Source organism: Euleptes europaea, chromosome 20, assembly GCF_029931775.1.
Source record: "Euleptes europaea isolate rEulEur1 chromosome 20, rEulEur1.hap1, whole genome shotgun sequence".
NCBI classification, from domain to species: Eukaryota; Metazoa; Chordata; class Lepidosauria; order Squamata; family Sphaerodactylidae; genus Euleptes; species Euleptes europaea.
Genome location: NC_079331.1, coordinates 23,158,995 through 23,171,133, shown reverse-complemented (window position 1 = coordinate 23,171,133; position 12,139 = coordinate 23,158,995). Strand labels below are relative to the sequence as shown.

The 12,139-nt window shown below is 44.7% G+C and overlaps 1 protein-coding gene across 2 annotated transcripts in view; it reads right to left on the bottom strand.

Moving 5' to 3' along the window:
• The window catches only part of MAP2K5 (mitogen-activated protein kinase kinase 5), a 206,772-nt gene that overhangs the window by 65,542 nt on the left and 129,091 nt on the right, over positions 1-12,139 (bottom strand). The window contains exon 17 of one of the 2 annotated variants that reach the window (XM_056865709.1): positions 11,166-11,195. The exons of the other annotated variant lie outside the window; for it this stretch is intronic. Coding sequence (XP_056721687.1) covers positions 11,166-11,195 — 30 coding nt within the window. The remainder of the gene's footprint in view (positions 1-11,165; positions 11,196-12,139) is intronic. 2 annotated transcript variants of the gene reach the window in all.

Genomic DNA, 12,139 nt, shown 5'->3' with positions numbered 1-12,139 from the left:
TTCTGTTGAAACATGAGGACAGAGCCGGATTATGAAGCGGGATAGGTCACCTTGGGGCTTGTTTACAAGTTACTTCTCCAACCACTAATCAATAGAGATAGACCACGATGGGTAGCCGTGTTTGTCGTAGTAGTAAAGAACAAGAGTCCAGTAGCACTTGGACATAAATGGACATAAGTCTGACATCAGAAACCATAACATTCAGAAACCAGTGGGGGAACATTTTAACCTTCCAAGACTATTAGTTGCTGAATTAAGAGTAGTAGTTCTCTTACAAAGGGATTTAAAAGGGAGATTAGAAAGACTGCTGAATTACAACTAATAATGAAGCTCCAGACTATGCATTCTCCTGGATTGAATAGAGACCGAGGATTCCTGTCTCATTACCAATGCTAATTTCTCCACGCCTACTACCCCTCTGCATATCAAACCTAATTGACTCATGCCTGCTAATGTCATTTACCTGCTATTGACATTTACATGCTGTTGCCATTGGGTGTCTAAATCCACTCTTCTCTACTTTAGAACAGATGGACTCCCATTCTAGCTATATCTGAAGAAGTGAGCTGTGACTCACGAAAGCTCATACCCAGCCAGATATGTTAGTATTTAAAATGCTACTGGACTCTTGCTCTTTTCTACTAACCAATGGAGAACTCTGAATTTTCATTAATTTGATCTGGAGGCACCCAGCACAAATGGAGCCTTCTGTGTGCGCAAACTCTTCCCTCTCATGTTAAAAAGTCTGCACCGTGCATAGGTTACAATGGGTAGCCATGTTAGTCTGTCTGTGACGGTAGAAAAGAGCAAGAGTCTAGTAGCACCTTAAAGTCTAACAACATTTCTGGCAGGGTTATCTGAAGAAGTGAGCGGTGACTCACGAAACATCATAATGTGCACAGGTGGTTCTGTGTGCATCACATTGCCTCTGGCAATTAAGCAGACTATGCGCATGTGCCAGAGCACCTGTGGAGCTGAACTTGGAGCATCCTTCCTTCCTTTAATGCTACAGCTCCTAGTCTGTGAGCTAACCACACTAAACTGCTCAGCACAATTTCTAAAAATTTTTTTATTTTGTATAATTTATTTGATCATAAATATGTACTTTAAGTTCTCCCCAAGTCTTTTAAATTCAAATAAACCCAAAATAAATGTCACTACTGGAACGGTGATAGCTAGATCACAACCACCCAGCAGAAATTGTTGCTTATTTGCTACAGTGATATAGCAAAAGCAACCTATTATAATGTAAATAAAGTTGCAGAGTCTACGTTATGAGTTCTTATTGTTATTACCCTCCTGGACAAACCTAAGGAGAAAAAACTCAGTTCCCAACCTTCAGGGCTGGCCTAGAGAAAAAAAATCCTCTGTTGCCACCCTCTAGGAATGACCTACAGAAAAAAGTGTTTTCCAATCTCAAGAGCTTCTCCAGACTGAAAATCAGTGGTTGCCAACCTCCAGGGCTTGTATTTTAACAAAAACAACCTGTTGTAATTTTTATCAGGTTTTCATATCAAAGTTGCACATTTAATGATGATGTTCCTACGCTATGTATTCTAACTACAACTATAATGCTAAACATAAACCAACTCAATGTTATACATGCAAAATCTCCCACATACATGCAATACAAATACCATATAATAGATCAGTCATCATACAAAATCTCAAGGTCAGAGGGTACAGTCTCCATATGTGACAAGTGAAGTCCATGAACCATATCACTATAACTTCTCAAGGTAAGTGTTCATGTCTACTGTTGTTTTTTCCAGACATGTCCATGTGTAAAGTTATTTTCTTTTCTTTACAGGTTACCGGTGATATGAGGAGGTGATTTGAGAAGACAGAAATATTTGGGAAAATTGAAATATATGCAATAATTTCTCTCCTGTGTAACCTAAACTAACATTACTGCTTTAGCAACATAAAATTCATCATTTATAACTTACTTAACATTTAAAATTGCAATATTTGACATATTTATGGAATTTAAAAGTTATGAATGCCTCTGTTTTATGCAGGCAAAATTGCAAACATACCCAATATTTGAGAGAAAACTGCAAGCTGACGCACCCTACTATCTTACCCCATTTACCTTAATGTTTTCTATCTGGTTAGAGAGAGCTCAGTTCTCAATGAAACTTTCTTTTTTCTTTTGAGGCACTGGCACAGTTTCTGCCCAACCTCCTGCTGATCTTTTTCTCTCCTTCCTGCAAGGTAGGGCAATAAGCAGCTTCTTGCCCAGTCCGTGGGAATGGTTTGAATGAGGCACAGTGGTCTGAATGAGGCACCTGTGGGTCCCATTGTGTCATTGAGGAGATCAAGACAGCGGCAGCACATCGGAGGAACTTGGAAAGAGCAAAGTGTAGAAGAAAAACGATGTGAGAGTTGGGTGTGTGTGGACAAAGCCATGGCCTTTTGAGAATGGGGGAAAGAGTGAGTGTAGTGGGAAGCTGGGGAGTGAAAAGTGGTACAGAGGCAGGAGAACAGCCAGGGGAGATGGCTGTAGTTGTACCTGGCCAGAGTCACCAGTGCCGCAGTAACATCCAGACTGGAGATTAAGCTTATGTTGTAAATTATCTTGGGTAGTATTTTTTATTCGTGGAAAGGTGGGTTATAAATCTCCTAAGCAGATACAGAAACCAGACACTGGGAACAGATGGGATCAAGGCAGAAAAATGGGAGGAGCTGAATGAGGTCAACAGAATAGCCCGCTCTTTGAGCCAGACAGACAGACGGGGAAAAAGGAAGGATGGAATGAAATGTAGGAAGAAGAGTTGGAAGAAGGAATCTGGTGGGAGAAAGACAGAGAGATCAGATCAGGCAGTGCCAGACTGATTATTTAAGAAGCGCTCAGCTGCACCAGGGCATGAAGTGAGGCGCTGAATGTACACAGCGAGTCTGGCTGGGGAGGAGAGGGGCAGACAGTTCCTGGGGCAACTGGGAAAAATGAGTTAAGAACAGGATGAGTTCCAGGAAGATGCTGCAGAGCACAAAGAATGAGCAGAAGGGACAGAAGAGAGAAGAGGGTCCAAAAATGTTTGAGAAAGACCTGACTCAACTGATGGCCGGTCACAGAAGGTGCTAGAAGCACGGAAGGGGTGTTGCCAGAGCGGCAGAAAGGGAACCAGGCATCAGGATCTGAAATAAAGGTGACAATCGCCAGAGGGAAGAGGCGATTCATGGAGTCCCAGAGGGGAACAGAGTTGTATGGAACGAGTGTCAGTGGTGGAGGCAGTGGGACGGGGTGTGGTGGGTGGGCAGGGGCTGGAATGGCACACTTTGGAAAGAAGAAGGCCACCCACCATGGCCTTCAGGGCAAACTGTACGAGAGAAGGACAGACCTACAAAAGGGAGGGAAACAACAGCATTGCGGCAAGGGGGGGGGGAGATCCAGATTTCAGCAGGGCAAACTCGTGGGACTGAGAGAGGAAGAGATCGTAGAAGGGGCAATGAGAAAGAGAGAGGGGACAGGTGCCGTTTTGCTGGAAGACCTCAAAAGACTGCGGGAAAGGGGAGGGAAAGAAGAATTGGGCAGATGAATGGACCAGAGTTGTCAGAAAGTAGAGTTTCATGAGTGGGCACCAAATGGGCACTGCCCCCTGTCTGTGTGCAAACAGTGTCGAGCCGGCTCCACCATTTTTGCTGAGGGCCCAGGGCATGCTGGGAAGGTTATCAATGAGAAGTTCACAGTCCAAAGTGGGATTTGGGGGGGGGGGAGAAATCCAGTAGTAGAAGCAGGTGAGGATTTGTGTGTGTGTGCGTGTTGAGCTGCAAAAATAATAAAAATGGGAGGTAATCAGAAAAAACTCCAGCGGCAAAAGCAAGGCCGGGCAGGTGCATTCAGCTGAGGGATCTCCGGAGTTCCTTAGCCAGTTGCTGATGCTCAGACGAGTTGAAAAGTTTACTCGAACTCCTGCCAAACTCTCTTACAAGCAGCACAAGCCTATATGTGAATGCCAGTGGCGAAGAGATAATATTTAAGGTATGAAGAGGCCCAGAGAACCCCACTGATTTTAAGCTGACCGATGCCAGTGTCAAGGGTCACCATGGGCCATCATTTCTGTAACCCTAATGCACAGGATGAGGAGGAAAGCCCAGTTGCCTCGATCCAATAAAACCCTGTGAGAGCCAGCCTGTGCTTTGGACATAGCCCTGCCGCTCTTTGAGGGTACAGGGATGCTCCTACCTGGGTAGTGAATGCCCATGCCTTTGTATCAGATCCACCAGGGACTCAGCTGATCCAGGACAGGATTCCCCTTCAATAAAGCATTGGACCGCTGCCCTCCATAAAATTCAGCCCAACAGAGGGCCACACGGAATGGAAAGCTCTTTAACACGCTCTATTATTCACTTTTGTTTCCATCGTGCCGGGTGCCTCTACCCGGAGAGAAGCAATATGTCATCATTTTGCTAAGCTAACCGGCCTAACCGTCTTGTCCCTTTGAGTTAGGAACCAGACAGCAACACTTCATCAAACCATTGGCAAAAGCCAGGTAGGAAAACGCTGGCAGACAAAATGGGAACCAGCCAAGTTCGCAAAATCTGTGACTTCACTGGCTGTTCCAGGAAACGGCGAGGGCCACCTCCGCTGTCCCTTCCTGAAGGAGCAGTGCACCAAATCACGTCCCCGGCAGCCTCCCCAACTCCGCATTATTGCAACTCACTGCAACGCTTGCTTGAGGAACGTCTGAAAAGGCACGCTTGCCATTTGCCATCTCTCTCCTCTTTTGGGAGTTTTCTCCCCCTCCCCTCCTTATCAGGTTCCTGATTTGAAACAGATTTTTAACAGATAATCTTGCTCATTATAACAATATCTAGCTTGCATTTTATTCAAATAATTCTTAAAAACAGCTTTAAAAGCTGTTTGGAGCGCACATCAAGCTCACCATCAATCAAAGGCAAAAAAAATTCCGCTGGCGGTTGTATAAACATCAGATCAACTCACTGATGTCTTCAAGGATTTCAGACTGAACCATAAAAAACTCCATTAACTTCTGACAAAGAATGCAAATTAATCGCAACATGGGGTGAGATGAAATTAAAGGCTCTTTTCTAATCAATGACAAGGCAGGATGAAATATTTACTCCTTTCTCTTCCTTCCGCTTGTCTGTGTTCAGGATTGCGCTCCCTTCCTCACAAGGAAGGATTGGGCATGCACCCATCCACACGAAGAGCTTCCCAGCCAGAAAGCTACTCGCTGGCAAGTTGCGGCGGTCCTCCCGCCACGCACACGTATCCCTCCCCCTCCAAATCTCAGGTGCACCCGATTTGTTATTCACACTCTCCTGTGCCAGTGGAAAAAGGGGGGGGGGAGAGAAGAAAGTGGCTGGCACAGACAGATGCACCGGGAACCTGAAATGACAGTTCTGCCCTCCGGAAGCGCGATCACTACAGAAAAATCTAGTACAGCCTCCAGGTGAAATGTCTGGTGCTCCATATGGAGCAGAGAAAATTAACAACAAGATGGAAATCTCACAAGCAGCAGGGAGCTAGAAGATTTTTTTGTTGTTGAAAAAATGAAATTTAAAGATGAAGGAGAAGTAATAAATTAATGGGGTGTGAAAACATTCAAAGCTTTACAATACCAGGGGCACTATTTGCTCAGAATTTTTTGTAAAGGGGTGGGTGGGAATAGAAGCATTTTCTTCCGCCTTCCGAACTTCGAGTCATTTTGATGTAATTTATTAACAAAGATCTGCAAGTGTATCTGAAAATGGGAGGGGAAAACCATTTTTAGCCAGATCTAGGATGAGGAGTTTAAATACATTTCTAGGAGCCCTCTTGCAGTCCGGAGGCGTGGCGTTGCCCTCGAAACTCCTGGAGTCATCCTGTCCCATGCTGTAGTTTGAACATGTGCCTTACGTTTCTCAACCACCGCAGTCCAGACAAGCGGCTGCCCTCCGTTATGCTTTGATTTAATCCTAGACAATCAGGATTCCTGGAAACAGAATCTGAGCTGAGCATGCAGCTCCTCCACAGCCTTCCAAAGCTGCATTGTGCAGTCCCGGCTCATCTGGTGTGGTCCATACAACTCCACAAAGCCTTGCACCTTTCTACAGTTCTTTCAATCCAGCAACAGAGAACGATGTCAAGTGCACGTTAAAATGAAGTGCAGCTTTTGAAACAAGACTAGCACAATACTGTTGTGTTGGCAATTCTGGTAGAGAGCTTCTTGATTTCGTGTCCACATATGCTGAAAAAGACATTTAATACCACGGCATGGGTGCTTAGGGCACATGCTTCAGTCCAGAGTGAGTAATGTTTGTGCATGCACCATGGAAAAGCATTCCTTTTAAGTTTGATAGATGGAAACAATACACCCTAGACCTTGTCCTTCTTTCTAAAGAATTTAGAATTTCATCTAAAGTATTTTTAAAAAAATAATATTTTAGTCGTAATGTATTTTTGAAACGGCAAATGAGTGATAATGATCACAATTATAGGTTAATAAAAACATCAAGTGAATCAAGAATTTGCTGGACTGATCAAACTCCAAGACTTTGCCTGTGAAAACACCTGGCAACAGCCGTGCCTCGTCTAATTATCACAATATTTCAATGTTTTCTCTGCAAATTGACACATTTGTAAGTGAACTGCAAATGGGGGTGGGGAGAATCCACACTCATCATCATCAAGTCCTGGAAGCACGTGCTCAAATGAAAAACTTGACTCACATAAGCAGTTGTTTTTCATGTTCGAGAACTAGGTGTAACTGTATATAAGATTTAGAAAAATATCCATTAGGCAAATACTCTCTGAGTGTCCCTGTTGAAACAAATGGGAGCTGTTCCACGCTGAGCACAGGCTGTTATGCCCCCAGGAGTTACGAAGAGGAAAACACAATTCCCCGTTTAGGATTCCATGCTGTTTTAACCCCAACATGTCTTTGAGTTTGGTCCCATTAAGGATTTTTTGCATGCCTGAGAGGAACGGAGAGACGTGTTTAGGTTGCGAGAAGAAGGACGTGCCAGAAGAGGCAGACCTGAAAAGGCCGCTGTTGCTCCGCCTGTAGGGAGTCCATTACGGCCAGACTGGCCATTCGTTGGATTAGGGCTGGGGTCACCAGTGGCCGCTGGACAACATGGCCCTTTCTGCTCCAGTGGAAACGGCACCATCTCGATCCTTATGAATGACTCACAAAGAGTCTCCTATGATAACCCAGACAGCAAAAGTCTTGCCATGGGAAGGCAATCTTGGATCTGAACAACTGAGGAAGAATTTTCTAAAAGTTAGAGCTGTTCCTCAGTGGAACAGGCTTCCTCGGGAGGTGGTGAGCTCTCCTTCCCTGGAGGTTTTTAAGCAGAGGCTAGATGGCCATCTGTCAGAATGCTGATTCTATGACCTTAGGCAGATCATGGAGGGCATCTTGGGCATGGAGTAGGGGTCACTGGGTGTGTGTGGGGGAGGTAGTTGTGAATTTCCTGCATTGGGCAGGGGATTGGACTAGATGACCCTGCTGATCCCTTCCAACTCTATCATTCTATGATTATATTATTCTAACTTTGCGTCCAAACAGAAATAATTCCAGAGCTTTGCTGTTTGGCAGGGCCAAAATCCACATGGAGTTTTGAGGTCATATCTTTCAAAATGTATTTTGGCCCTAAATGCCGCTACAGTTCACACAGTGCTGGGGACGGCAGAATATAACATTTCTGTTGATCAAAAAGCCCTCCCCTGTCTTTTTCCTTGAAGCTCAATGGAAGATTTTTTAATTAAAAAAACTGGAGAAACAGCACGGGAGAGAGTTTTTTAAAAGCCATTCTGTCCCAGCACCACTGCTCTGATCTACCCTCCAGTGTGGTTGCTTAGAGCCAAAACAAACACTGTCAGATCTAGTAATGGAATTCCACTGTCGCATCTATTCTAGAAAGTGCCACGAACCTGCAGCCGACTCATGGCAACCCCCTAGGGTTTTCAAGGCAAGCAAAGTTCAGAAGTGGCTAACCGCTGCCTGCCTCTGCCTACCAACCCTGGACTTCCTTGGTGGTCTCCTATCCAAGTGTTAACCAGGGTTGACCCTACTTAGCTTCCAAGAGCTGATGAGATAGGGCTACTCTAGCTCTCAGGAAGGGCTTTGGAACAACTTGTAATGGACACCTCAGCAATAAGTGGAAAAAGACAGGCCAAGACACCACTGCTTCCTGTCAGAACAGTCAAAGATTTCCCAGTCCTGGCATCTTGATTTTGAGTTGTTCCTTCATTACACACGCTATAATGCACACCTTCTACTAAACTAGACACCTAATGTGCTTTTGAACATTCCTTCTTCTCCCCTCAGCAATGTCCTCATGTATTTCACCAGGGTGATGCCAAATGGACCAATATCAAGCTTCTGCAATGTGCTTCCCCATGCCCAAAATTTCTGTAACCATGAACTGGGTTTGGGTATACAGTAGCAGGGATATCATGCAATCAACAGATATAAATGCCCGGCTATTAATGACACTAGGGGTTTCCAACCTTTTGAGCATCTATTGAATCTTTCAAATCAAAAGAGGGCGCTTCTAAAAAGTGTTCCTAAGCATAAACTTTTCAGCCTGTGGACACCTTTGGAATTTTGAGAGGGTGATGAACACCGTCACAAAATGACTCCCACAGGAGGCGGAGCCAAACCAAAATGGCTTCCACAAGAGGCGGAGCCAAACCAAAATGGCTTCCACAAGAGGCAGAACTGAACACAGTACTTTCCTCCTTGCTTTGCAAAAGAATAAAAAGATAAGAAAGAAATACTGGGGGAGGAAGGCAGAAAGAGAAGGGTGAATAAAAAGAAGGAAAGGCCGAAGGGGGCTGGAACCACAAGCCCAGGTGCTTCACAGTCCTCCTGATCCTTCAGGGGCTGCAGCTGCTATTGCTGCCGCGGAAAACCCCTTCATATGAATGAGGGAACCAATAGCAAGCCCTGCCTCACAGTGGCCACACCCTCTTTCTGAAAAGCTCTGTGGCTGCCAGAGGAAGAACTGGAGGGCAACATGGTGCCCACGGGCACCACTTTAAGGAATCCCAGGGAGCAAAAATTAAGGGAAAGCACAGAAGTAGCCATAGTTCAACATTTACAACTGGCTTACAGGTCAATACTTACGTTGTCACAGTAAAACACAATTCGTAATTTCAGCGGCAGGAGATCATCTCAGAGGAGGCCGCTTTTTCAAAAGAGGGGGAAGTTACAAAGTGGGCTAACATCGTCCACACAAAGAAATTACTATAAAAACTTGGCATCTACCTAATCTTTTAAATCAGAAGAAGGCATTTCTAAAAAGTGCTCCTCAGCGTAAGAAGGGACCAGGTCTCTTCCTATTATTCAATAACCACGATGGTGAGGCATCTGCATAATCTAACCATGCATAAATTAGTATGGGTTATTTGCATAATAATAGCAAGTTAATAGATGCTTAAAGAGCACAGACCAACACCATCTTTAAATCAGACATGGCTGCAGGCACTTTGGCCTACATCCACCAAGACTTTAGGGGGGAAAGTGGGTACAGTCCTCTGGGGAAAGGCCCACTGAAATGGCTCGAAGCCGTGCAAGACACAAGCGCCTTTGCAGAACTTGCACCTATTTCAAAAGGAGCTTCTGGTAGACTGTGCTCAGTGTTCAAAAGGCCAAACGCATTAGGAGAAACCCACAAGCAATCATTCGTTTTGTCCTTTAGACATCGCACACAATTCTTCTGGAAAAGAGGAATAATTTTCTCAGAGAATGCTGTCAGCCTCTCTTTCCCTTTGAACTCTGTCATCCATTTGGGAACGGGGACTTATTGGACAAGCTACCATCGGCTACCCAAGCTAATCAGGTCTGTGAGACCTGGTTCTCTGACCAGGTGTCAAAAAACGGCAGGTTTGTTAGATCATAGCCCAGAGATTTTTCTCAACACAAAGTAACCATTCTTAGCCATCCCATGGTCACCACCTCTCAGTCACACCTCCACACACTTCCAGGGTATCAACAAAACCTTGGAAAAACAAACAACTTTGGAACAAGGGCTAGCCGGCACCAGCTGACACGTGCCGAACTTTTCAGAGGTACAATCATTGCGGTTTCATAAACACAAGTACAAATCATACGCAGGTGGTACTTATAATATTTATATCCTGCCTCTCCATATAAACACGTTCAGTGCCACTTACAGCACAAAACCACGAAGAAACACTAAAAACAAATAAAACTAGAAACAAGAGCAGAATTTTTGGAAAAAAATTAAAAACCTCGTCTGATCAAAATTGGGAAGATTTTCAAAATGCTGAAACCAGCCAACACGAAAAGACACAAAGAGCATTTTAAACAACGGGCTAAAAAGCACGAAACACCAGAGGGTAGAGGAATTAAGAGACTTGTGAAAATAAAAATGTATTTCTCCCCCCCCCCCATAACACACCGATATCCAGATGAGCCATTTTGTCTATGGAGACAAAGCCTCCTCTCTTAGATCCGTTTACGCTTGCTTATGCCACTTGAGGAGCAGATAGCAATACTGATCATGCTGCCGTTTAAGTGCGTACATTAACAGAGAGAAAGCTCCTCTGCAGGGGCTCCTTCCTGGGGGGTCAGTGTTTCCCTCCCCAGGCCACTGATTACACACGGGAGGGCATGAATCACCCAGCGAACAGAAGGATATGGAATATGGCAGCAATTAGGCCTAATAGTTGGGGTTCATCTCGCATCACTTTCTGGGTGAAGCCATTGCCAGGGTTCAAGTAGGCACCGGCTGGGGTTAGCAGTAAAATCCACTATTATATCCCTTTCCCAATTCCATGCAGCAACTCATTTAAAAGAAGAAAAGCACCAACACAGATCAAAACCCAAATCTACATCCCCCCAAACCAGCTAAACTGTAGTGCTAAAACCATACATTTTCCAAAATCTGAATTACATTTTTTTAAAAGAGATCCTCTATCTCATTCTATTAAATAAACTGGCTTTATCTCACCCACCCCACCCCACAAAGTCAGGCCTACTTATATGGTCACAAACAGTCAAGATAAATCTCGAGTTAAAAATGCCAACCACCACCAAAATCAATGTAGGTTTTAGACAACTGTGCCAATACCACTTTTTGATTTAATAGGGCAGCTCCCTTTGAACCCAGCTACAAGGCTCACAACTGCTTCATACATAGGAATGAACGCCGCAGCGGCAGGCAGCGGTAATGAACATTCTTACCTGAGGATACGGGAACCTCCCGAGAGCAAGCTGGGAAAGGAAATAATATTTGTCTAGTTAGAAAGATTTGCACCAGGGGCTGGGCGGGAGGGGGGGGAGAGGTTTTCCTTGAGAAGGGGGGGGAATAACTCAAAAATTTCAATGCAGCATAGAGCAACAGAACAGACATTGAAAAAGACACAGAAGCAAAAAATAACCTCTAAACAAGAACAGCTATTTTTAGAATGGATCATAAGCGACAACTAGAACATCTTTATGGCTTCCCTCTCCCTCCATCCCAACCAAACTTCTGTTTGAAGAAAAACCTGTTCTCCACTCTCATAGACAAATGGTGGGAAAATGCAAACTGGAAGGTTATGTAAGCTATCTCTTTGTATTCCAGCATGAAAGGGAGACTGATGAATTCAGGATGTTTGGAAGAGTACCTGGAAATAATTTATTTATTATATTTTTATCCCCCCCCCTTCTTCCAGAGAGGTCAGCATGGCTGACACCACCCCACAGCCTTTGTCCATGTTAGAAATTCATGCACCCGGCTACCTGCATACAAGAGAGGCGTAGGAAGCGAGGGGCACATGGGGGAAAGGGCCCGGTCGTGGAGAGTGGCGGGGGGGGGGGGGAGAGCCAGAACAGGGCCCCCAATATTCTTCAAACGCAGCATACATAAAATCACATCACGGCATGAACTAAGCAGGAAGAACTATGACCCTTCATCATGATCTCATGAAAAGATGGAAAGAAGTTGCTATTACCACCCTGACCCCAATACTGCGTGATACTTCAAAAAAGTGTGGGTGCGCGTAAAGTGCTGTCGAGTGGCAGCCGACTTATGGCAACACCTTAAGGGATTTTCAAGGCAAGGGACTAAGAGAGGGGGTTTGCCATTGCCTTCTTCTGCATAGCATTCCTGGACTTCCTTGGTGGTCTCCCATCCAAGAAGATGAAGAGTTGGTTTTTATATTCCACTTTTCTGT